A 22,770-nucleotide genomic window follows, 5' to 3' on the forward strand; every position below is an offset into this window, starting at 1 on the left:
TAAGCTGCATTTCAATACTTACAAGATTTTTATCTTGCTGGCCCATGACTCCATGGCTGGCTGTGATTGCTAATGGTTTCATAATGAAAAAATGTATGTCGGGCTGAATTTAAACATCCTGGGTTGTTTTTTTTTTTCTTCCCCACGGCTGGCTGGCTGAAGTCAGCCTCTACAGCAGAAAAAAAAGCTGCAGCTTGGAGAGCCGCTGCTGACAGCCTTCGAATGTCGTGCACAAGCAGAGCATGATTTTCATTCAGCGAGCACCAGCTGCCTCCATGTTTCCAGAAATAAATTCAAAAATAAGCTGCATGGTTGCACACCCTGCCGTCTTTTAAAGGTGCCATGACATTTGAAAAAAAGTGAACACCCAACGGAGATGTGGAAAAATAAACTCCGAAAAAAAATCTAAAATGGCTGACCGCACACTCACACTCTTCTCTCACACATAGACAGACTCCCTCAAAAGGCTTTATCCAGTATTAGATTAGTCTGGGACTAGGAGCCAGCCTAAAGCATTCAGCGAGGCATTGTTAACACTCCCATTTCATTTGCAACCAAAGGGGGGAAAGAAAAAAAATCAGGGCAGAGCATGTGAATAGGGACCTCCTCCCTGACTGTTAATGATGCTGAGGGAACGGGCACTGCTGTCTCCTGCTCAACTCGCCAAGTTTCCACTATTAATTGAAGAAGCAAGGCAGTGAGTGACTGACACTATTCAATTAATATCCCCTCACTCCTTCACCCTGCAGCACTTGGCTTTTAAGGAGTTAAATACAAACAGCAGTACGCATTCCCCCCAACGTTTGCAATAAAGAGAGGAAAAAATAAATTACAGTCCCAACACAAAAAGCCCTGTGAAAGTAATTTCATTATCATGCTTACTTTAGTGGAGGACCACGGCTGCAGGCAGTTGGCATAGCAACGGACAAGGAAAGCCATTTCCTGGGCGGTGAGAAAGCTTCCTTTTCAAAGATGGGAGGGAAAAAAAAAATGGAACAAAAAAAACAAACAAGAGGACAAGCAGGAATTTTACAAGCAGCTGTAGACTGCAGTCCCCTCAGGATGCACACGCCATTACTGCTTCTTGGAGCAGGCAAGATCCAGCAGTCAGGTTGCTAACCTGCACTGGCACAGCACAGCGCCAGTGATGTAACTGTATAGCGATTCCCTACCCATTCCTGCCTGCTGCTGCTTCTTGCACTGTACCTCTCAGTGTTGTAAAATATTCAGCTCAAGTGGAAGAAGCACTTCCCTGCGGAATCTCGCCCACTCATGCACTCCAGCATTTCAGAGACCAAAGCAGAAATGAACGAGATGGGAGGCTTTGATAAAGTAACAACTGTCCATCTGCATCATAGCTGCTAGCTTATCAAGTCCCTCCGGGAGAGATCTCATCGATCACCAGCTTCTTATATTGTATCACAACGAAGGTGACGGATTTATTGAGCAACACTTGAGCAAATGGGTGCTTACTTTAACACCATGAATGGACAGAAAGCAGAAAATATATGTGGGGGGCACAACCTTGATTACCCAGAAAAGGCAATGAAAAATATTCCTATTTAACTTTAATAAAAGCAAAAGAAAGAGAATGATGGGAAGGGGTGATGTTCTTATATGCCTTTTATCGGTCTTAAGAAGTCCTAAAAAAAATTGAATTAAAATAACATGCATAAGGAAGCCTGATAAAGATATGACTATGACAGTTTTACCAATGCCAAGTATCATGGATTTATTTTTTGCAGATGAACATAATTAACGTTTCTTTATAAGCCCTATGGTGTTCAATTATAGTTTTGTGAAAAAAAAACAGGAAAAAAATAAAATGTTAAGTAGCTAAAAATGTTTTTAAAATGTGCATGTTTTCCTGTTTTCCTAATAAATATGTGGAATAATAAAAACCTTACAATTTCATGATCCTACACCTTTAGACCTTTGGTAAATTTAGTAGAAATCAGAGTCAGTAGTGTTCCCAGTACGTTTTTCTAAAACAAAAGTTTTGAACATTGTCACAACAGTGACATGTTTATCTGGATACCTTTAAGACTAAAAGTAATCATATATAAAGGCTAAAAATGAAGTATGGTATAAGCCTCTGCTTGGGTGTCACTTTTAACAGAATTACAATAAGATAGCTCCTTTGTATTCTGCTTTCGATAGGTTCCAATAAAAGTACATTTTTTCAACTGTAATATGTTAATTTTGGCAGATTCGAGACATAAAATGTAGCCTGATGGAGCTGACATTTGTACTCATGGATAGGACAGATAGACGCTTTTATTCACACTTCTTAATTGCAGTTTGCAATTTATTTTTAAGGAAGATTACAGAAAATGCAGATTCTCCAAGTCTACGTAAGTGTTTGTAATAAACTAGTGTCACAATACACTTTCAATTTTGAGGTTCTGTGCATTGTGGGTTTTTGGCAGTAAACAATTGAATGTCTATTTCAGGGAGTTAATAGGTAGAAACAAGTTACCATTAGAGAAGCAGGGAGGAATAATAGAAAGTATCAAAGAAAGGGAAGAATATTAAGGGATGAACGCTTAGAAACTAGCAAACAGCTGATAGAAGGCTTGAGTGAGAAAAAAAGACGAGAGAACAACATAGACATCTTTTAAGAAGGAAGTGTAAGAGTCAAGACGGATTAACTGACACACCACCTGCTAGTCGAGATAATCAAGTTAGTCCCACTGACCCAAGATGTGGCAAACAACAGAGATCAGATTAAGGTCAGAGAACAAAAATCGGAATGAAGCATTAAATTAAACAGCTTTCAGCTTTAAATAAGAGGGGTTTTGTTTATCTGTAAATATTATGTACATTAGGCATTGTGTCAACTAACACGTCACCACCATAATAACTAAAGATCTAAAGTCATTGGAATTAATGAAAAATATTAGTTTAGCAATATATCAAAGGAATCCTAGTTAAAAAAACACAAAGCACATTAGTGGATTTACAAACCAACTACCAGATCTGTTATTTTTGATCATGTAGGCAGGAGCAATTTTATTAACTGTGTCTATAGCAGATACAGAGCTGTGCGTCTTTCGAGGACAGCAACAGGAAAGTTAGTGAGATTCTATATTGCAACTAAGAAGAAGTTAACCAAATTTGTTTTGAATTGTTTTAACTGTGCAGGAAAGAACATGAATGAAATGACGGTGCAATACAATCTGGGATAAAATACCTGCATATTTCTTTTTGTCATTCAGTTTTACTTTATAAAATCACCTAGTTTGTTCAGTTAGTTGTGATAATATAACTTTAGTTGTGACATAACCAACTTGGTAGTTGCAGGTAGACTTAGGCAGCCCTGCTGTTACACTGAAGCATGTATTAAGGAAAAATTACAATGATAAATCTGGCTTGGAATGCTAATTCCTTTTCCCAGTTCTTGATAACTTTAATTTACTAGCTCTACTAGATTAAAATGTTCTCTTCTTTGGTGTGTATCTCAAGTCCTCCTTTGTCTGCAGCATTTATTTTGATTTTTTAAATAACCTTACATTAACACTTGTTACACATGCTTCTAATTATGACATTTAATGCATCCAGAGAGAGTTCATAGCAATCCTCAGGGATCATACTACACTCTAATATGACATCACCCCTACCATGACCACACTCAGCGTGATATAATGTATCATATAAACAAGTGTGAGATGGTGACTTGATCATTAAATACTAGGCATCAATTACCAAGGGCAGAAACTGGAGGAGATGTGCTTATTGTAGGCTTAAAATGACATCACCTATACAAAGGTCCATCTCAGAGGTCCTTCCCAAACATTTCTTTTCCCAGATGTGTTTGACTAAAGTAAAATCTGACATTAAGTGTTATTATAAATAACCCTTTTCCCTTTTTCTTTTATACAGTGCACACAGCAAAAATCAATGGCATCCATTTTACTGTCTGGCAACATTTTTTTTGCTTGCTGTTAAGCCATCAGCTATTAACAGGGCATAAATACACACAAAAACCTTGAAAGGGGACCAAATGTAATCTGCTGCCGCCTTCACTGAAGAGGCAGGGCAATTAGGCTAATTTGTGGTGGAGTGGCAATTTGCTGTAAACTGCACATGGAAGGCTTGTGGCTCTGGGTAAAAGACAACATATCAGATGACCCTATTTTTTTTACAAATGATGAAGCAAATCAAGATTGATTACTAAAGGAAGAAAAGGGTTTTGATGAACACTTACTCTCTCTGGTCTACTCAAAGATTCAGTGTGTCATCTCTTTACTATTATATGTAAGTGATAAAAAAAACACGAACTAATAAAAGAACTGATTGTGTTCAAAACATAAACACTTCATTTAAGACTTCACGTACGTGCCTTATGATTTCACAAATTTCTATACCAACAGAAAATAAACAAATTTCGATTTTTAGTTCAGAATTGTCAAACAGCAATGCCACGTGAGGCAGTTACAACTAACATTTGTTCTATCTATATCTCATATAACAATGTCACTGAGGCAGTTTGCATAAAGCATCACAAAAATCTATAATTCAACATAAAGTATAAAATTAAATGATCCAATTCATGGACACACATCAAAGACAAAAACTATCTCAGGCAAGAGATACAAGAGCATACGGACTCTTACCACTAGATTCCTCAACAGCTTCTATCCACAAGCAGTGCGATTGGCGAACACATTTAGCCATGCCTCTCGGACCACACCTATACCATCTACCTCATGATTTCTTATTTATTGCCTATCTCCAGTCATTGTTTACACGTCTGCATTGTTTATATTCAAACTGTTTACTTGTTTACTTGTACATTGTCTACTGTTTGTATATTGTCTTGATGCACTGTCTGCACTTTGTCTTTTTACACTTGTTTTAACAATCGAGAGACTTTCTGTAAGTAAGAATTCCATTGTACCAGTACACATACCGGTTACATATGGCAATAAAGTTCAAGTTTAAGTTTTAAGTTTAAGTTTAAGCTGTTTTATCAACAATATATACAGTACTCTTCATTATTATAATCAACCCAGAATATTTAAAATACTAATTAAATTATGCATAACACAAAGTACAATCTCAAATGGATCATCAAGATTACATTCAGATTAGAGGTGAAAGTAAAGGGAGTGGAAAACTCCCTAATCCCATTACTATTGTTTTAAAATGACTATAACATGCATTCAAATTCTAGTTATACTGGTTAGATAGGCTCCATACATGGAAAATAATATAAGACACACCTACTTTTCATTTGGAGTCACAAATCTTCTGCCTTTTAATTTTCTCTGACAAAGTGGTGCTTTGAGAGGAGTGGGACCAAACAATTAAATATATCTAGATAAAAATAGTGTACTAATGGAAAAACAGTAAAAAAAAACCTAATAAATCTAAAAGCCTAAACAATTGGGACTCAGTTTCAGCTTTCCTTCATTTTGAACCTTCTGAGCAGCAATGGTTCCTGCAAAACATTTCACTTATCTGTATTTTCAAGAGCTGTTCAGATGCATTCGAAATCTATAAATTATAAAGGCCTAATATACAAAGCCTAACGTTCCTTATAAAAAAAAAACAGTAAGGACTTTTTACTTTGTAACATTTTGTAAAATAGCCATAAACTTAGAATACTCATGCTTTCAACCTGAAAATGGCACACCGATCTCGACGTTTCATGAGATTACTTTACGGGGATTGCATTCCCCTTTCCTGTCATTTCATATCAGGTAAAAAGACTGACATCATCCTCCAGCTGTGTACGTACTGCATATAATGCATTTGTTATCTCACCACTGAAAAACACAGTAAATAACGATTATTTCATCTTCTGCATATGGAGTATGACCACAAAGAATGGATTATCTGAAACATATCGGAGTGATTTTTGCTCACTCACATCTTTGAGGCTGTGAACATATTTCAAGCTTTCCCCATCACCTGAACAATGACTCTTTGACAGTACACCATCCCCTAAGCAATCATTTATATTGATCATTAAAAAATACAACCTGAAACATAAAACATCTGCTGATGTGTCAGCTTACTGCAGTGAATTCAAAGAAAATCCATTTAAATCATGAGATTATTAGAGGAAAGCTACAAATAGTTTACTTAATACTGCTGAAAGGACTTCAGTGAAAGTTGAGTTTAAAGACTACATTAAGAGGTGCAAACACTGAAATTCAGGTTTTCAAGCAATATATTTAAAAAAAGGCAGTTTAATACTTTATTTCACTTTTACTACTTCACATTTTAAAACTAGCATCCAAGTGAAAGACCAATGCCTCCTCTCTTCCAGAGGATGTTTTAAAATGCTGTCTTTTAAGATTTGTATTTTAGGAAATGATTTTTGGTCTCCTGATGATTGTTAAGTTATTCTAAATTGTAGAATTGTGTGTTTACTACACTAACTTATTTAACATGGTAATGTATGTGTACAACAACAAATACTTTGTAGACACATTTTAACAATTTTCGGTTGGTCATTATGTTGTGTGTATTAAAATGGTTAAAATATAAAAAAAATATAAATCTACCACTCAGCCTGTAAAGCTGTTTTTCTCATAAGGTCTCATTCTGTAGAAGAAATACTTTCATCTCATTTTTCATATGGTAAAATTCCCACGGTGCTCAAGGGAGACCAAAGGATATATTAACTGCAGTGACCGGTCAATTTCCATTTGTTAACTTCCTGTCCAAGATGAATGACAGGGAGTGGACTTCCTCACAAACACGAAAGTAAAATAAAATGTTGACTATGTATAAAAATCTTAACACAAAAAACAAAGCAGCAGTGTACTATGACAGTCAAACATGAAAATGACAGGAATGGAGAGAGAAGAGGAAGAGAATGACAAAGAAATCAGTATTCAGAAAAACCTTGAAATAATCAGCAGAATCAGCAGTTTGAGTATGTTTTATTTAAAAACTAAAGCTGCAAAATAAATAGTAAAAAAAATGACAATAACAGCAGGCCACTTCATAAGAAAGGTTTCATATGAAATAAATCCAAGCCATCTTAAAATAGCTTCATCTGAAAGAGATGTTTAACTCCTACATGAAACAGGATTATCAGAGCCTCTTCTCATGACAAAGCATGTTGCTCAGATATTTTTTAAACATGCACAGTAAATTAATTTTGAGAATGAAAAACACATTCAGCATTACCAAAATGCATTTATAAGTGATTCAGGACACTTTACAATCCTGTATTCTTCATCCCTTCATCATGAGTTGCTTCAGAACCACTATTGAGTTATGTTTTCCATACTAAGATACCACATAGACATAACCTGCATCTCATGCACAGGAGTAGACAATCTTTCCTTTGATCACAGCATTATTAAAATGATTACAATTCCTATCTAGAAGGTACACTACTTTTGTGCTGCTTGTACCCTCTATAAAACCTAACCATGCTTATATATTTGAAACTGATGACAACAAATGCTGTAACCCCCTTTAGTACACATTCACAACAATGTGCCATACGTGACAAAGAGTGCTGACATCTTGACAAGTTATAAATAAACATTAGCTCAAGCACCCAATGTTATCTCAGCTATAAAAAGTACCAGATGAACCTGTGAGGCTGGCAGATCTGATCACCCCATCATGCATATTAGTGGAGAAATTAACCACTTGTCTTTGTCAGCCTCCTTTAACCATGCCGGTTAAGTTTGCTTTTGCTGGTGATATACTGTTATTCCCAGACTTCCTGGTTCTAAAAAGACTTTTAAAGAAAGAGAAATGTGAAGGAAAACATTTTTGCAGTTATTATTTTAGAACACTAAGTTGATCTTTATGCCAGGAGACAATCACAAAATAATACAGCAAGCAATGTTCTTTGGAGAAAAAAGCAGTTATAGAAATGGCAACTTTGTTCTCTGAATACCAATGACCACTGAATGATAATACATTTTGAATATCTTTATTACTGTAATGAAATTTGCACAACGCTATTTCAATATCCTTTTTGTTACATGTGCCAACATCAATGAGTGTCTTTATGTCTGAAATGTCATCCTCTTATCCACGAAAGATCTTCAACCACTCTTTCTAAAATCAATTTAGTTGTTTTAAATTTTGACAAGTGCTGAGACATAGAAATAATGGTTCAATCCTCCTACTGATCTGCTTATTTTAAATGAAGTTACATAATGCACATGGCCTTTACAACCACCGGTACTTTAGCAATGAGTTTACCCATTTTCTGTTAAAAGTGAACTACAAATAATACTTTGCATAACTAATTTCCAACCCTTAATGTCACTGTAGTTTTATGGGTTTAGAAGAAAGTACCTCAGCCACTAGCTAAAACAAATTAATGATGATAAACACAAATCAAAGTGTTTCTTCCGAGTCTAGCACCCGAGGCAAAACTGCATAAAAAGTATAAAGTAATTATGAATCAATTGCAAAATGATAAAAATTAGAACACAGGCCAAAAGTGCAGTTTTCATAACATCTCAACTTGTACTGCATTTAAAGTATGCTTAATACAGAAGTTAAAGAATTTAAAAAATGTTAAAATCCATTTAATTAAAAAAAATTAAAGCTCCATAGTTTAAGAAAAAAATAATCCTTTAGTTTTATTGCCAACTTGTCTGTTTCTGAATTATAATATTATACAGTATATTAATGGTCAAGTCAAGGTTACTTGAGCTGAAACTTGGATTTTTCTGGATTTCAGTTGTCAAATAGCATCTTAAGGTGACCCATCAAATCATGCACTTGTCCTCCCTGCACAGAGAGAACAACAGACTGTTCCTTCCAGCAGTATGTGCAGGTTCTGGCTCTGAGGATGATGTCACCTTCCAAAATAGACAACCTCCAGTAAATGTTCTGAAAACAATGTGAGAAGGAGTCACACTCCTCCACAGTCCCTTGCCACCAATCTTTAGCTTGACAGCCTTTACATCAGGGCTGCTGCTCAAAACACTGCATGCAAATTCAGAGAGAAACATGGAATTCAATGGCAAACATTTTCCATTAAAATATTCTTAACCTCTCTGCTACATGGAGTTTTTCCAGATTCTAATCTGACTAGCAATGAAGTCTGAAATTCACCTCATTCAAACATCCCATTTCGAAGTGTTCTTTTACCCTCACATCTTTCTATTACTATATAAAGATATCATTACTATTGTATCCACAACAAAACAGAGTTATGTTCTAAGCACTGCTGCAGATCTGACATTTAAATGTGAAAAAACACCAGTAACATACACGTTATTATATATTAAATACAATGGTATAAAATATTTTCTTTTACTTAAATACATTACAAGAAGTGCTTAGCATTTTTAAACAACAGAACTGAAAAGTAGCAGGTTTAATGCTCTGAAATTGTTTTCATATTTGCCTTTACAAGATTATTGTAATTATCTCTTCTTGAGATATATTTCCGAGAATGATCCAGATGGCTGTAAATCTGCAGGATTTATACAGAAGTAAGACATGAAACATCTTACTGAAAATCACATCTGTATTTCTAGGACTAGCTTTTTATGATACATTTCTACCAACTCTAAAAATGCTAGTATTGTTTATTCGTTACCTGCATTCATTTTATAGTCTCTTTAAAATTTCTTACAAATGTTGTACACCTGTCACTGTGCTTTTATATTCAAGCACAGCTGAATAACCGCACACAAAGTTGCAAAGGACAGAACTAAAAATAGGCAGGCTTTTCTCAGAAATATTTGATGGCTTTGTCACTCACCCTGTGTGTTCATCCGAGATTCCTCCTGAGTAAACCCTTCCTTAATCAGTCTTTGACAAGTAATGGGAATAATAGAGAGGACTACAGCACTAGAAGCCAAAAGCTCACACCCCTAAGAAAAAACTAACAAAATGTGAGCTTATTCATTTAATTTCTAAATTTGATTGGAATAAAAAAAATGATTGTGAATCTTTTTAAAATGTTTTTGCAGACAACTTATTTTGCATCTGTTTTATGAAAGAAAGGTGAACATGTATGAATAAGATTCTTTCTATTTAGAAGTACTGTAAAATGTAAATTCCTTATAAATATTGGAGAACTAAGACATTGGTTTAAAAGTTAGAAGCATTTTGCTGAATATCTGTACAAATTAATACATTTTTAAGTACTGGATAGCAGAAAGATAACCCAAACTTACCCAAATAAACCTGTAACTAATGGTACATTATAACATCTGATTTTATCTGAAAATTGTTACACATTTTGAAGTGCATTCGTCAGCATGCATAATTAAATTGTGTGCTCAATTTAAGACAAAATACTTAATTTTCTACTTCATAGAAATGTATGAATCCTCAATTCTAAAAAATACATTTTTAAAATCGTAAAGCATTAAGAAATTGCAGGCCTCTTCTCAGAAATTTAATATTTCCTTTAAAGTATAATTTTATTTTACTGTACAATTTCTCATAAAGAAAAACACATTTTTGCAGTTATATTGCCAACTTAAACATTGAACACAAACAGGCAAACAAGACAAAAGAAAACAAATTTGACAAAAATCTTAAGCACAGTGCAAGCACACCACAAAACCCCATGTTAGTAGACATGTACATATAACAGTTACAATACCTGAGGTTTAGTGCATTCCTGTGAGCCAATATGAAATGAATGCCATAAAAGGAAAAGGAAAAGATGAGAATTATCACACATGCCACATTTCATTCCAAGATTATGAAAATTATGCTTGAAGCTTGATTATGTCCCTTAAAATTATGCTGTATGAGTCATGCAAGCTGAAAGAAAAAAAGCATTTTCATTCTTTATCATGCTGATGCAGGTTCGCCATGCAGTTTAAAATTAAATAAAAATACCAATAACTAATCCTCTCGAAACATGCTTCTTGCAATCCGTACAAAACCGTTGAGAACCTAGAACAATTTAATAATCAGTGCTAAAGAATTACTGAAATAATTTTTCTCTGGGAGCCAGCTTCTTTCCTATGATTAACATCCATCCTTGTGTAAATGATGTTCACAAAACCATAACAATTAAGGAATGGCTGCACTGGGACAGCAAAGTCCCTCATTGACACGAATAGCTAGATTTATCTAGTAATAAAAATGATATACTGTATCTATTTTATTTTTAGAGAACACCAAACGGTATGTACTTCAAGAGCAAAAACCCATCATGATTTAGACTCCTGACACCTTGGCATGTGTAGTATTTCCTGAACTTGCAGTCAGGTGTATTATATATTCATCATTTAGTCATTAATTATGCTGCACACAGACTAAGCAAATCATAGGATGGAACATCTGGACAGGCTACAGTTTAATTTGGGCAAGTCTAAAAAGTGGTGTTTCACTTTAAGCCTCCATATTAAGTGCTTTAACAATTCCATTTAAATCAAAACATTAGGGTGGGTTTTCATTTTCTATTCTGCTTTGTACCTGAGAAGCCTAAAAGAAGTTTATTAAACTATGAATTTAACCTGTTCCAGTATTTGAATCGGATATTAAACTCATCTCTATACTTTAGTTTGAAATAACTAGGTTATTAGTGTAGACATATGGTAGGCATATAAATAGCAGCGTGTGTGGGTGGCCTGTCACAAAAAATGCCACAGCACAATTTAAAGTCTCAATCTGTATTAGAAACAAAGGGATTGTCTGCAGCTTTGAAGCAGACCATTTATATGCATAAAGCACACAAGTATCGATCATTTTAAAGAAAGAATATTTCCCTGATCACTTGAGAGGCCTGTTCAATTTGGCTTCTATAACTGTAAGTCTGACAGTTTTCCCATAGAAAACACTGCCTCAAAGTTTAAAGCCACAATGTGAAAGGAAATCTTGAAAGAAAACTGAATTCATTAAATAATTAATTGATTTGACTTGTTCAGTTTCTGACTTTGCCTGCAAAATACAGTGGTTGTCCTTTGAATTTTCCAAAATCTTTTAATTTACTTGAAACGTGTGCAGATGTTTAAGTTTTCATCTGAAAATCTGGGAGAGGGCCTATGACTTTCTTTTCCTAGAGAAAGTGTAATAATAGTTTTGACTGTACACTGTGTAATGTGCTAATGACTGGATCTGTGTTCTGAGAAAGTAGAAATTAAAAGTGTATAGATTTACAGATTAAGCAACTTCAAAACTGCATACAGTGCATCTTCCACAATACATTAGCTTTATGCACCATTCAAAATATTTTCTCACAAATTCCATGTTTCAAAATAAGAAACATTTGTAATGTAATGCTGTTCAGCATTTGTGTTAAAAATACGATTTTTTCTGAACTTTGCAATGTGTCTATAAATGTGCACATTTCTTTGAGTTTATGTATGGATGTATAATGTTCTGGGACTTCTAAACTATCAGCTGAGAACGTCAAAAAACCCAGCAGTGACTACCACCCTAAAATTGAAGGGAAGGGATGAAAGGACCTTGATGATACATGATTATATGGTATAGTACAGCAAAGCAGCCAATTCACAGATTTTCCATAATTTCTTAAATGGGAGTTTAAATTGTTTTTTAAAGAAAAACTGGCCAAGCAATTAATAAAATTACCAGGCTATAATTCAGTATTCAAATCTGCACAACATTTTTTTAATATTATCTTGTCAAAAATATTTGACACTACTTTCCTGCACAATGTTTTTTGACACTAACTTAAAAAAAAAGTTCTGCAACACTAATTCTTTCAGAATCTAGTGCGAATGAGGATGGTGCTTTATAGCCTACATCCCAGCTACTAGGTGTCACATGCAGTACAGATTTCTGAAGGCTATCACTGAAGGTTTGTGACTATCCATCGTCCAAACGAGTAAATGCAGACGAAAATCTGATGTCATTGCTGAACCAAATATGCTTAGTTTTAACAAACTGAGGATATCATACATTTCAGGGCATAACTTCTCAAAGTTGTAACAGCTGGTGTGGTTACAAGTACATAAACCTAACCCAAAAATGTAGTCGATTTCAACCTGTAGTAAATTAGTTTTATATATGCAATTGCTTTTTGTTGTTAAATGCTTAACACCGTACACTATTATCACAGCCTTTAAAACACAATTTAAGCCTATATCAAACAATCTGCAAAATATATCAACAGGGTATATACACACACATCATAGCAAAGAAAACTCTGGAATGCAATTCCCTTATTCAAAAAAGTGTTACGAAATCAGTAACTGCATGGGTGCTGAACAAAAAATATTAAGTCCCAGACTTCTTTCTTTTTCCTCTTTTTGTCATGACGAGGCATATTTGCATAGTGTTTTGTTCTTTTATTACATCTACTGATAGTGGGCTGCATTGCGTTATGCAAAACATTAACATTTTCTGTAGTTCCTCAGTATTGTAGAAGATCCTTCTTTGTTAAACGTCATCACAGATATATTATCATATGATTATGATAATCGCCACATTTTCTCTTGCCTTTGAGCTATTGCAACTCACATTACTGAACATTATGCAGCATGGAGGTAGTAACATTAAGGATTGTTTTTCCAATGTACATAGAGTAGGCACATTGGCATATGAAGGTCACTGAGAAGATTTTCTTTTAACATTATAATGACAAAAACAAAAAGTCCAACTAAACTTAACTTTAATTCTTATGAAAATTACACAATTTGCACGTTTCATCAGGCATGTGACCTCAACTCCGCTGCGATCCAATGGAGTGGACTTGACCAAATGAAGAGCATGAGTACAACTGGTATAAATATCCTCTGCAAGACCAGCAATACTGTGTAGCAAAGCTGTAAGGGGGGATATTTAGTAAATGTTTGTAATAAGATGACAGGATCTCATTGGATTTTCTGCATCTTCTGAAACATTTTTGAGATTAACATACATTAAAGTCAATAACTTTGTTAATAGTTAATGATCCTTCAAAGTTGCACTTCAGTAACACTAACCTATAACTACCCATTCTCAACCATCACTACATAGTATTGTTTTAAGTATAGCCAGTACATATACACAAGTATGATTGGCATACCTAACTTGTAAATAAAATTAATCTCATCATTAACAGCAATTATCAATCCACAATTGAACCTTCCCAAAATTCTACCATGATCATCTCTCATCCAGTTTTGTAATTTATCAGAAAGGACACAAATAAGAGGGAGCAATTATGCTTATTAAACTTATGTGGTTCAGTTTTTCAACAGGTCCACAGACAGTGTTGGTTGTACTGGTAAATCCAGCCAACTACAAAATCAGTTTAGTATTTTCTTCATCCATGATCCATAGCTTGTGTCTGTAACATGTGTAGAAAACTGCCATATTTGTCTCTTACGACACATTAGATCACAAACAACTATAATATATAACTATAACTATTGAGGGGTGGTGCGGTGACTCTGTGGCTAAAAGGCTGACCCTGTGCTCTGACTCCAAACTTCTCTCCCCTGTGTGTGCACCTCATGGAGAGCAAGTTGGGGTATGTGAAAAGACAAATTCCTAATACAAGAAATCGCATATGGTCAATAAAGTGACCTTTATAAGTTATAACTTCTTTTCATATTCTGGCTCTTCTTGTTAATCCATATTTCTCTACCATTTTTGCATTCACAGTTGTTCCACATCTAGTACTTTTAAGACACAACCAGCCTTTTCCCTTTATCATAGACAGTCTTCCAAAAACCTTCCAGTTCCTCTTTTCTTGCGCTGATTCGCATTTTTTGGGTTTAAAACATTTTTCAGTGTCGAAAAGTTTAAAAATTAAAGTTTAGAATTTAAGACTAGGTTAGTAAAGCAATACAACACTCAATTTAGCTTTTCTATTGTCAGCTGAGGTAAAAGATCTGCAGTGCATTTGCTCAGCTCTTTCAAGTATAAAACAATATAGTATTAAACATAGTATTGTACATTCTAAATGGGGTTTAAGTAGTGTTATGCATTTTCATTATTTTCTACCTGTATACCTCCATTTAATAGGCAATTATCAGCCAATAAGTTTTCATTAAATTCCAGTGCAACTAACTGTCCCGATTGCCCACTAAGTTTAGGAAGTTTTTTACTCAAAAATATAAACACCATCCTTGTGATTGCTGCACATGTCATTAACCTTAAATCCAATGAAAGGAATATTAAACTTCTGGTTAAAATAAACTCTGTAACCATAAATTTGGTTAATATTGGCTAAAATGCAAGTCAAGCAGGCTCTGTGTTAAGTGAACAGCATCATATACAAATTGTCAAGGAAGACATGGAAGACTAGGAGTATGTTAAGAAAATAACGTTTGTTTAGACTCGTGTTAAGCAAGTAACTTACAGTTCACTTAAGGTTATGTATTTAAATGTTGGAATAGCCTGCTTTGCCTATAATTATAGCTAGGATTGCTGCAAGAAGAAGTCTCAGTGATTCTGAAAACAAAGAAGGGGTGATTGTTCAGAGATATTTGGCAGGAGCTTGTGTTACCAAGATAGGTATATAAGATGATATCAGCACAAAAATCCAAGGAAAATACATCTCTAGCAAAGGACAACAGTGAGCAGAAGTACATACTCCAGGATTGTGATATCTGTGCCTTAATTCAAAGCATAACAGTTGAGCAACTGCAGATTGACTGTAAATTTCAACCTGAGGCACAAGTAGCTAGTCACAAGCAGCCAGCTTCATTAAAAACTACCCACCAAATCCATAGAGTGGAAAACCACAGTCAATTTCTAGTGCACAAACTGCTCATCACACCTACAGTACCATTCACATTTGCAAGTCCAGTGGTGCAAGGAGCACAAGCAGTGGACTACCAAGCAGTTGAGTAATGTCATGTGATTAGATGAGTCACCCTTCACAAAGTTCTAGACAAATGGATGAGAGGGTACGTGGAGTCAGCCCTATGTACTTGGTTTAAACGGGTTTCTGTTGGTTGCCTAATGTCCCGATTTCCATTTTCCTGGCATTGCTTGTGTGCACTCATTCTCTTGGAAGGCAAAGTCAATGTTAATCATTACTTAGTGGATCTGTGTGATTTCACTCCATGTTACACTGTTTTCCTGCTGAAAACAGTGTCTTCTAGGATGACAATGCCCCCATTTATAGATCATGGGTATGACACTCTTGTTATGCATGTCTTGGCATTCTGGTCACCAGATCTGAACCCAATTGAGCATTTATAAGATATTCTGGAACTTCGCATGAGAGAGTGGTTTCCAACTCCATCAACCGGGATTGAGGAAAAACAGACTTTCCGGTGGTGAAATGGTGCTCAATTCCTGTAGAATTCCAGGTAGACTAGTACACTTGATGGCATGACACAATTCATTTTTTACCACTATCTGTACATGTTCTTGTTCTCCTGTTACACTGCTCAGTGTTTACACTGGTATTAACAAATCTCAAAAAGCTGGTGTCATGGTATATTTGATTAGGCAAGTAAAACCTTGAATTTTTGTGAAAAGAAATACATAGGATGGCAACAAATACATTTAAAGGAATAAGAATAGAACAGCAATTAAATGTGTAGGACAGCATTAAGTTTAGTTCAGATGTTCATTATGTTCTCACAGGCATTCTTGATTTTGAACTTAGAATGGTACATAATCAACATTTTTGGTTCATGAGAAAGTTCACTGTTCTATTTTAAAGCAAGAAATTAGGATCTATGATGTTTCTTCTAATAAAGTAAACAAGTAAACTACATACAGATTTTATTCTAATCTCCTGGGACTAAATAGCCCCAGTGACTGCAGTTGCAAACATAACACATGTACTTTTATCTTGGCATATATACAATTGAAATGTATTAAAATATATTTAGAACTAATCACACCAATTTCACCTCCAAGCTGTGCACATCTCAAATAAATGTACCTATAGAACAAGCTCTTATGACTCCCTTAATTTCATTTATTCTACAAAATTACTGACAAATGTTCCATACTAAAAACACAGCCTTTTATCATTCTTTGTTTCATGCAGGGATACTAGGAAGCAAATGGGTTAACACCTTCAGCCTTGAAGAAGTTTTGTTAACTTGTCAGCTTTGTGAATTTTCATCACATTTGTTCTGACCTGATAAAATTAATCTGTACATATTGATGAAGATTTGCTGCTTTATCTGAAGTCATACTTTACAGTCACCCACCATCGAACTGGAAATATTTAAGCAAAAAACTGAGAATTTAAGATGATATGCGTTAAATGATAGTCACTTGTATAGAAGCCTTTCAAAAAAGAAAAGGCCCATGTTCAACCTCCTCCCTTATTTTAAGCCTCAACAGACAAAAAAAACACATCCACCAACACTCAGCAGCATCACATAGATTTTCTGCAGCTTTCTGATTAAACACCTTTTCTTATTAACTTACTGGGTGAAGCAAAAAGATACCATTTGCTACAAGCACAACATACAGTATAGCTCACAGATGATAAGGCCTACTGACTCACCGTGTGGTATCCTCTGGGTAAAGGCGGCTTCCCAACAGGGTATGGATCCACTGTATCGATAATTGTTTGTCTCTCTCCTTTTTGGTTAATTTTACGAAATCTCCTGCGAGACTGTCGGTGAGAAGCTTGCCGTTGAAAGTATTCCTCATTTTCATCCATATAGTCCACCTGACAGTACAGAGATAAAAAGAGCAAGATATGAAGGGTTTTATCTGCAGCAACTGCATACTGTGCAGCTCTAAGCTCAGACACATATGTTACCCGAACGCGCCGATCAATACAATTTAACACCAAAAAGGAAGCATTAAATGCAATTAAAGATTGATTTTCCCCTGACAAGCTAACAGTTTACCTATTTTACTGGTTGGCAGGCAGCTTTTCATCAATGTTTTTGAAAAGCACACGTAAATTGCAGAGAACCACAGAAAGATACAAATATTTTTTAAAAGCAACTGAAGGACAGACAATGTTAGGCGTGTATAAAGCTCACAAAATTAACAAGCAATTCAGCAATTTTTAATCTGCTTCTGATGTAGCTGAGGCAAATTTACCACTCAGCAGGAACACAAGGAGACACCAATAACAAATAAACTGAAGTCGTGTAATATTTGTCCCTTCATAGACAATCATCAGTAGATTAGAAAAATCAAGGAAGGAAAATAAGCATTTCATAAAGCAGTCTCAATAAATAAAAAGATTGCATAAGCAAAAACCTTATTGTCCAAAGTTACCAATCAAAAAATATGACGGCCAACAAATTATTCCTTTATAAAAGAAAGATGACGATAAAATTTAGAATTTAAAAAGACAGTTATAGCTTACACATTCCTTTCTTGTCTCGTTCACTGCAGTCTCGTATTTTACAACAGCATACTGGCTTCTGCATTATACATCTCTGTACCGTACTATCTGCTGCTATGGCAACTGCAAGGGAGCAGTGTAAATTGTTTGGAGTATAACCAGAATGGAAATCATGTCTGTATCGGTGTCACAGGAACCTAAGCAGTTGTGTAATAATTACAGGCGGGAGGCACCAAACATTTTACAAAGAAAGGCAAAAAACGAATCTTTCTGCACTAATTTGCATAAAAATAGATTTTAGCAGACGTGTGGTCTGGTTATTCAGTACAGACTGTTAAATTATTCCACAGATTACTGCAGATTATGCCACAAGATTATTCTTTAATAGCAACTGCATCTTCCTCAGACTACATACTGTAACAGTCTGTCATGGTAAAATTCCACATGTCTAATGATTAAAAACAGGGAAAAAAGACACTATTGCCATCAAATAACCTTCTATTAACAGTCTTTATTAAAAAAAAACAGCACCCACATGGTGACACTACTCTATGGCACCTAGATGCCAAGTAATAGCTGCTAAGTATAATGAACCAGTCTATCTTACCACTGTGCTGTCACCACCACAATGCACACAAACAACCTTTAAAGAAACATACAAGCAACAATGAAAAAAAACAAAAATGTAAAATATGTAACAAATTTTATTAAATGTACCTGGGAAAAGGAAAATCAGACCCCAGTGAGTAATCAGTTTGATGGTGAGAATCAGTGAACCTTTTAGAGCTGCAACCACATCATTTTGACACGCATTCAGAGTTTTCATGGGTTTGGAAAGCCCTATATAAATACATCACCACCATCATCATCATCACTGGCCAGAAATCTGTACAACACACAGAAAAACTACCGACAAAGATTTTGCAACATAAAAGTAAAAAAGGCCAAATAAAAATGAAGTTAAAGGTAAATACCTAACCCTGATCTTATACAAACCTCCAACTAAGTCACACACATTTGTATTACGTAAACATCATTAATATCCCTAGTACTATAGCACAGTTGAATGATGATTAGAACTACAATCTCACAGTCCTAGGTTCAGTTCTGGCTTGGGGAATCTGTCTCTATGGAGTTTGAATGGGGTTTTTTTTTCTACTCTGGCATGTGCTTTTACAAGGTGCTCTGGTTTCCTTGCACCTTTTAAAGATATACAAGTCAGGCTTGGTTGACTAATCTTACTGTTACTTCGAGTAAAACTTTTCAAGGGCGATTTCAATTTTAATCATGTGACATTCCTTTTAATACTACCATAAGCAAATTCTATTTGTGAGTTTAAATCGCTAAAACTAATGTAGTTTTTCCAATGAAACAATAAGGCTTGCTACTTTAACAGCTGCTGAAGTTTTTGCCTGATTAATTGCTCAATTAGAGTTTGCAGTGACAAACAGAGCTCATTTAACTGATATTTGAGTCCTACAGCTTCACAATTTAGTCATTGGTAGATTTTTGATGGATTGTGAATTATTTCTGCTAGCAGTAATATGACATACAAATATTTTTTTAACAGGAGAAGTACTACATAATAATCACAAAACTAAAATATTTAACCACTGTAGAATCATCCTGAACTCGGAAGGCAACAAATACTTTTCACTAAAATGGGATCTAGTGGAGACTCAAGGACTGGAAATTACAGATTAAAGAGATGCTGGCAGTTCAGAAATAAACACTGAAATTCAAGAGCCCTAAATATCAAGAACAAACATTTAAAGAAAAAAAAGAACTTACTTTTCTTGAACTCTGGGAGCTATACAAGCAAATCTTTGTTCACACATTGGCTAAACTCGGTCAATGATTAAGTAGTTAAGTTTAACCACTCTTGGGGAATGAAAGAACAGTAGCTAATTACGTAATTCAACCATTTTATAGTGTAGTCTAACTGGTTTTGAAAATAATTTTGTTTTGCTCTTCTCCCTAAATGCAATCACAGAGTTCGGCTATAAAAAATGTGTTGCTAATTTCCTTTCAGCATTAACACATACTCCAATAGGGTTTATAAGTGAGGAAAAAATAGTAAAATTATAAAAAAAGATTTTCTGGTTAAACTCAATAACAAACAACTCAGCTTCAAAATACTGAAACAAGCTCAGCCATAATAATGTCTTTGTTTAGTCCTGTTTTAGGACACGTTTGACCTTCAGGTTTTAAACCCAGTGGCATTTTTCAGTTTTTGTAATCCAAGCAATTACATTTTAAGTAATTATCTCATAAACACCCATTTACCAGACCAGAATACAAAAAAATCTTTCATTTTCAGGCCGGACTGTTATCATAGCACTTTTAACAAAAGCACAAAAACTTAAGTTTCCATAATGTATTAAACTATGTATTTTTACTTAACTGAAAGTGGGTGTTCTATTTTTTTAAGACAATATTACAGTTTGTCGTATAGGAAAAAAAACACTTCTTGCTACTTTCATATATTTTACCTATTTTATTAATAGGTATGTTTCAGAATTACAGTGCCTGCCCTATTAAGCTTTTGTTGAAGACGTTCAAGCACGTAGCTGCGTCAGCATGCGTAGGCTGCAAAGGAACAAGGTTTATTCCATGCTGAAAAGAGAAGAAAAGAAACAACATTTCGGCTGTGGAGCCTTCTTCAGGTGACACCAATGTTTCAGCTGTGGAACCGCCTTCGGGTGACACCCAAAGAAGGCTCCACAGCCAAAACGTTGCATTCCTTTTCTTCTCTTTTCAGCTTGAAATAAACCTTTACTTGTTCCTTTTGCTGAAGATGACAGCTGCCTAAAGGGTACTGGTTAAACAATATATTGAGGAATGGTTCTTTCTAGACTTCTCTTTGTTCAATGAATTTTAAATATAAACCAGCTTTCTTTTTAAAGTTTTCAACGCCCTAATAGTGAGAACAAAGAAAAGAAAAAAACAACCCTAAATTAACAAGCTTTTTTAATGTTAGCATTATTATGTTATAATGCTTTTGTTAACAAATTAAGGGTTTCCTGGTCAAACAGCTGATTTATTTTAATAAATAAACTATCCATCTTTCAAACAAAAAAAACACCTTTCGCTTTATACAAAGAGATAATTTATATTGCACAGCTAGGGTCATGTTCATTTTATACATTTGGGGGAGCACATCTTGTCATTTTTAATCAATCTCATTTTCTTCCTCTTTTTATGATCTTTTGTCTTTTGTATGACTGTGAACATTTTGTTTACAATTGTTGAAGTACCATATCTGTTCACTTAGTAATGCTGATAACTAGAACAAAGATTTCTGATCAACTGCTGTTGCGTTTTAAAGCACCATAGAGCAAAGAAAAATGTGGTTTAGTGTTTAGCATACCTTTCAATTGCAGTAGGTGCTACTGTGCTATGTCAGTGAATCCCAATGGTAATCATAAAGGACTGCATAATGTAGTACTTTGCATAGGATGGCACTCCAACTGAACAGATAAATCATGTATTGAAGACTACTAAGACTAATAAGAGAATTTTGTCTGCAAAAACTACAAAAACCATTTGAAGTCTGCATATGCATTAACAGACAGACTCAAGAGGAGTCCTGCATCAGAGTGCAAACTGCACAAGAATAGGTAAATACTAATGCAATACAGAAAAGCAGGAAAAAGAAAAATGATTGTCATACAGTGAAGAACACTCAAGAAGGGCTTTGTAGTGAAACACTGTTTATTCTTTCTACTTTTCAGCATGAAATTAACCTTGATTTGTTCCATTACAAAAAGACTGCAATATCTGCAATTAACTAAATATTACAGATTACATCTTCTAGTCTTTCGCAAGTTGAAACTATCCATCATATCAAGATATTTAGCACATTTTGTAACAATGACGCGCAGACTGAAGATTTATCTTCACATGCACCACTTCTTCATGCTACAGTTTACCATAAACTACCCAGATTACACTACTCCCTCTTGAAAGCAAGCAATATGTAAACATTTTCACACTCCTGAATTGGTGCTATGTATTAGTGCAATTTAAACATTTTGTTAATAAATATTTATAGGTCAATGATTTATTGAAGCTTTTGTATTTAATGGGATTACACCATATTTGGTCTTAATAGCCGACTCAAAGGTCATTTAACTGCAAAAACCTCTTGGTTAGAGGTTTTGCTGTGTGAGTTATACACCCTTTCATTACCCTCTTAAAGTAACTCTGACACTAGGAATATTGTATTGTCCAGCTAATTAAACTGCAAAAAAACATTAAATATAACTTGGTACAACAGCATGGTTTTGCAAACAGGCAAGTATTTTCACATTAGGTAGCCTCACAAAATACAAAACAATGCTAAAAAGAATTAGATATTTCCCTTTAACAACACATTTGTTGAAGGGTGATGCTTGCAAAGATGTAGCATTCAGTCCTGACAGTAGTTCATGTCTGAAACCTCGGTAGCTCAGAGGCTTAACTCCCACCCACTGCCTTAAACTACTTTTCCAAGATCCACAAGCGCTTGTCATGTAACACATATTCTACTGTACTGTCTTCAAGGTTTACAAAAGTAAATGATAGCTGAGAGGTTTAACTAAATATTTATAAGATAGTTATAATACAGTATGCACAATATGTGCAGTATCGCC

At 34.8% G+C, this 22,770-nt stretch overlaps 1 protein-coding gene across 14 annotated transcripts in view; it reads right to left on the reverse strand.

Annotated features, from left to right (window-relative positions):
• The window catches only part of rapgef2b (Rap guanine nucleotide exchange factor 2b), a 153,424-nt gene that overhangs the window by 49,828 nt on the left and 80,826 nt on the right, over nucleotides 1–22,770 (reverse strand). For 9 of the 14 annotated variants that reach the window (XM_069187764.1, XM_015344568.2, XM_015344564.2 and 6 more), the window contains 2 exons: nucleotides 17,336–17,503; nucleotides 10,556–10,573 (listed from right to left, as the gene is read on the reverse strand). In XM_069187764.1, coding sequence (XP_069043865.1) covers nucleotides 10,556–10,573; nucleotides 17,336–17,503 — 186 coding nt within the window. Of the gene's footprint in view, nucleotides 1–22; nucleotides 540–882; nucleotides 1,150–10,555; nucleotides 10,574–17,335; nucleotides 17,504–18,157; nucleotides 18,250–22,770 lie in introns of those variants that run through there. The other 5 variants (XM_006629471.3, XM_069187773.1, XM_069187827.1 and 2 more) reach the window with 4 other exon arrangements.

This window comes from Lepisosteus oculatus, chromosome 1, assembly GCF_040954835.1.
Source record: "Lepisosteus oculatus isolate fLepOcu1 chromosome 1, fLepOcu1.hap2, whole genome shotgun sequence".
Taxonomy (NCBI): Eukaryota; Metazoa; Chordata; class Actinopteri; order Semionotiformes; family Lepisosteidae; genus Lepisosteus; species Lepisosteus oculatus.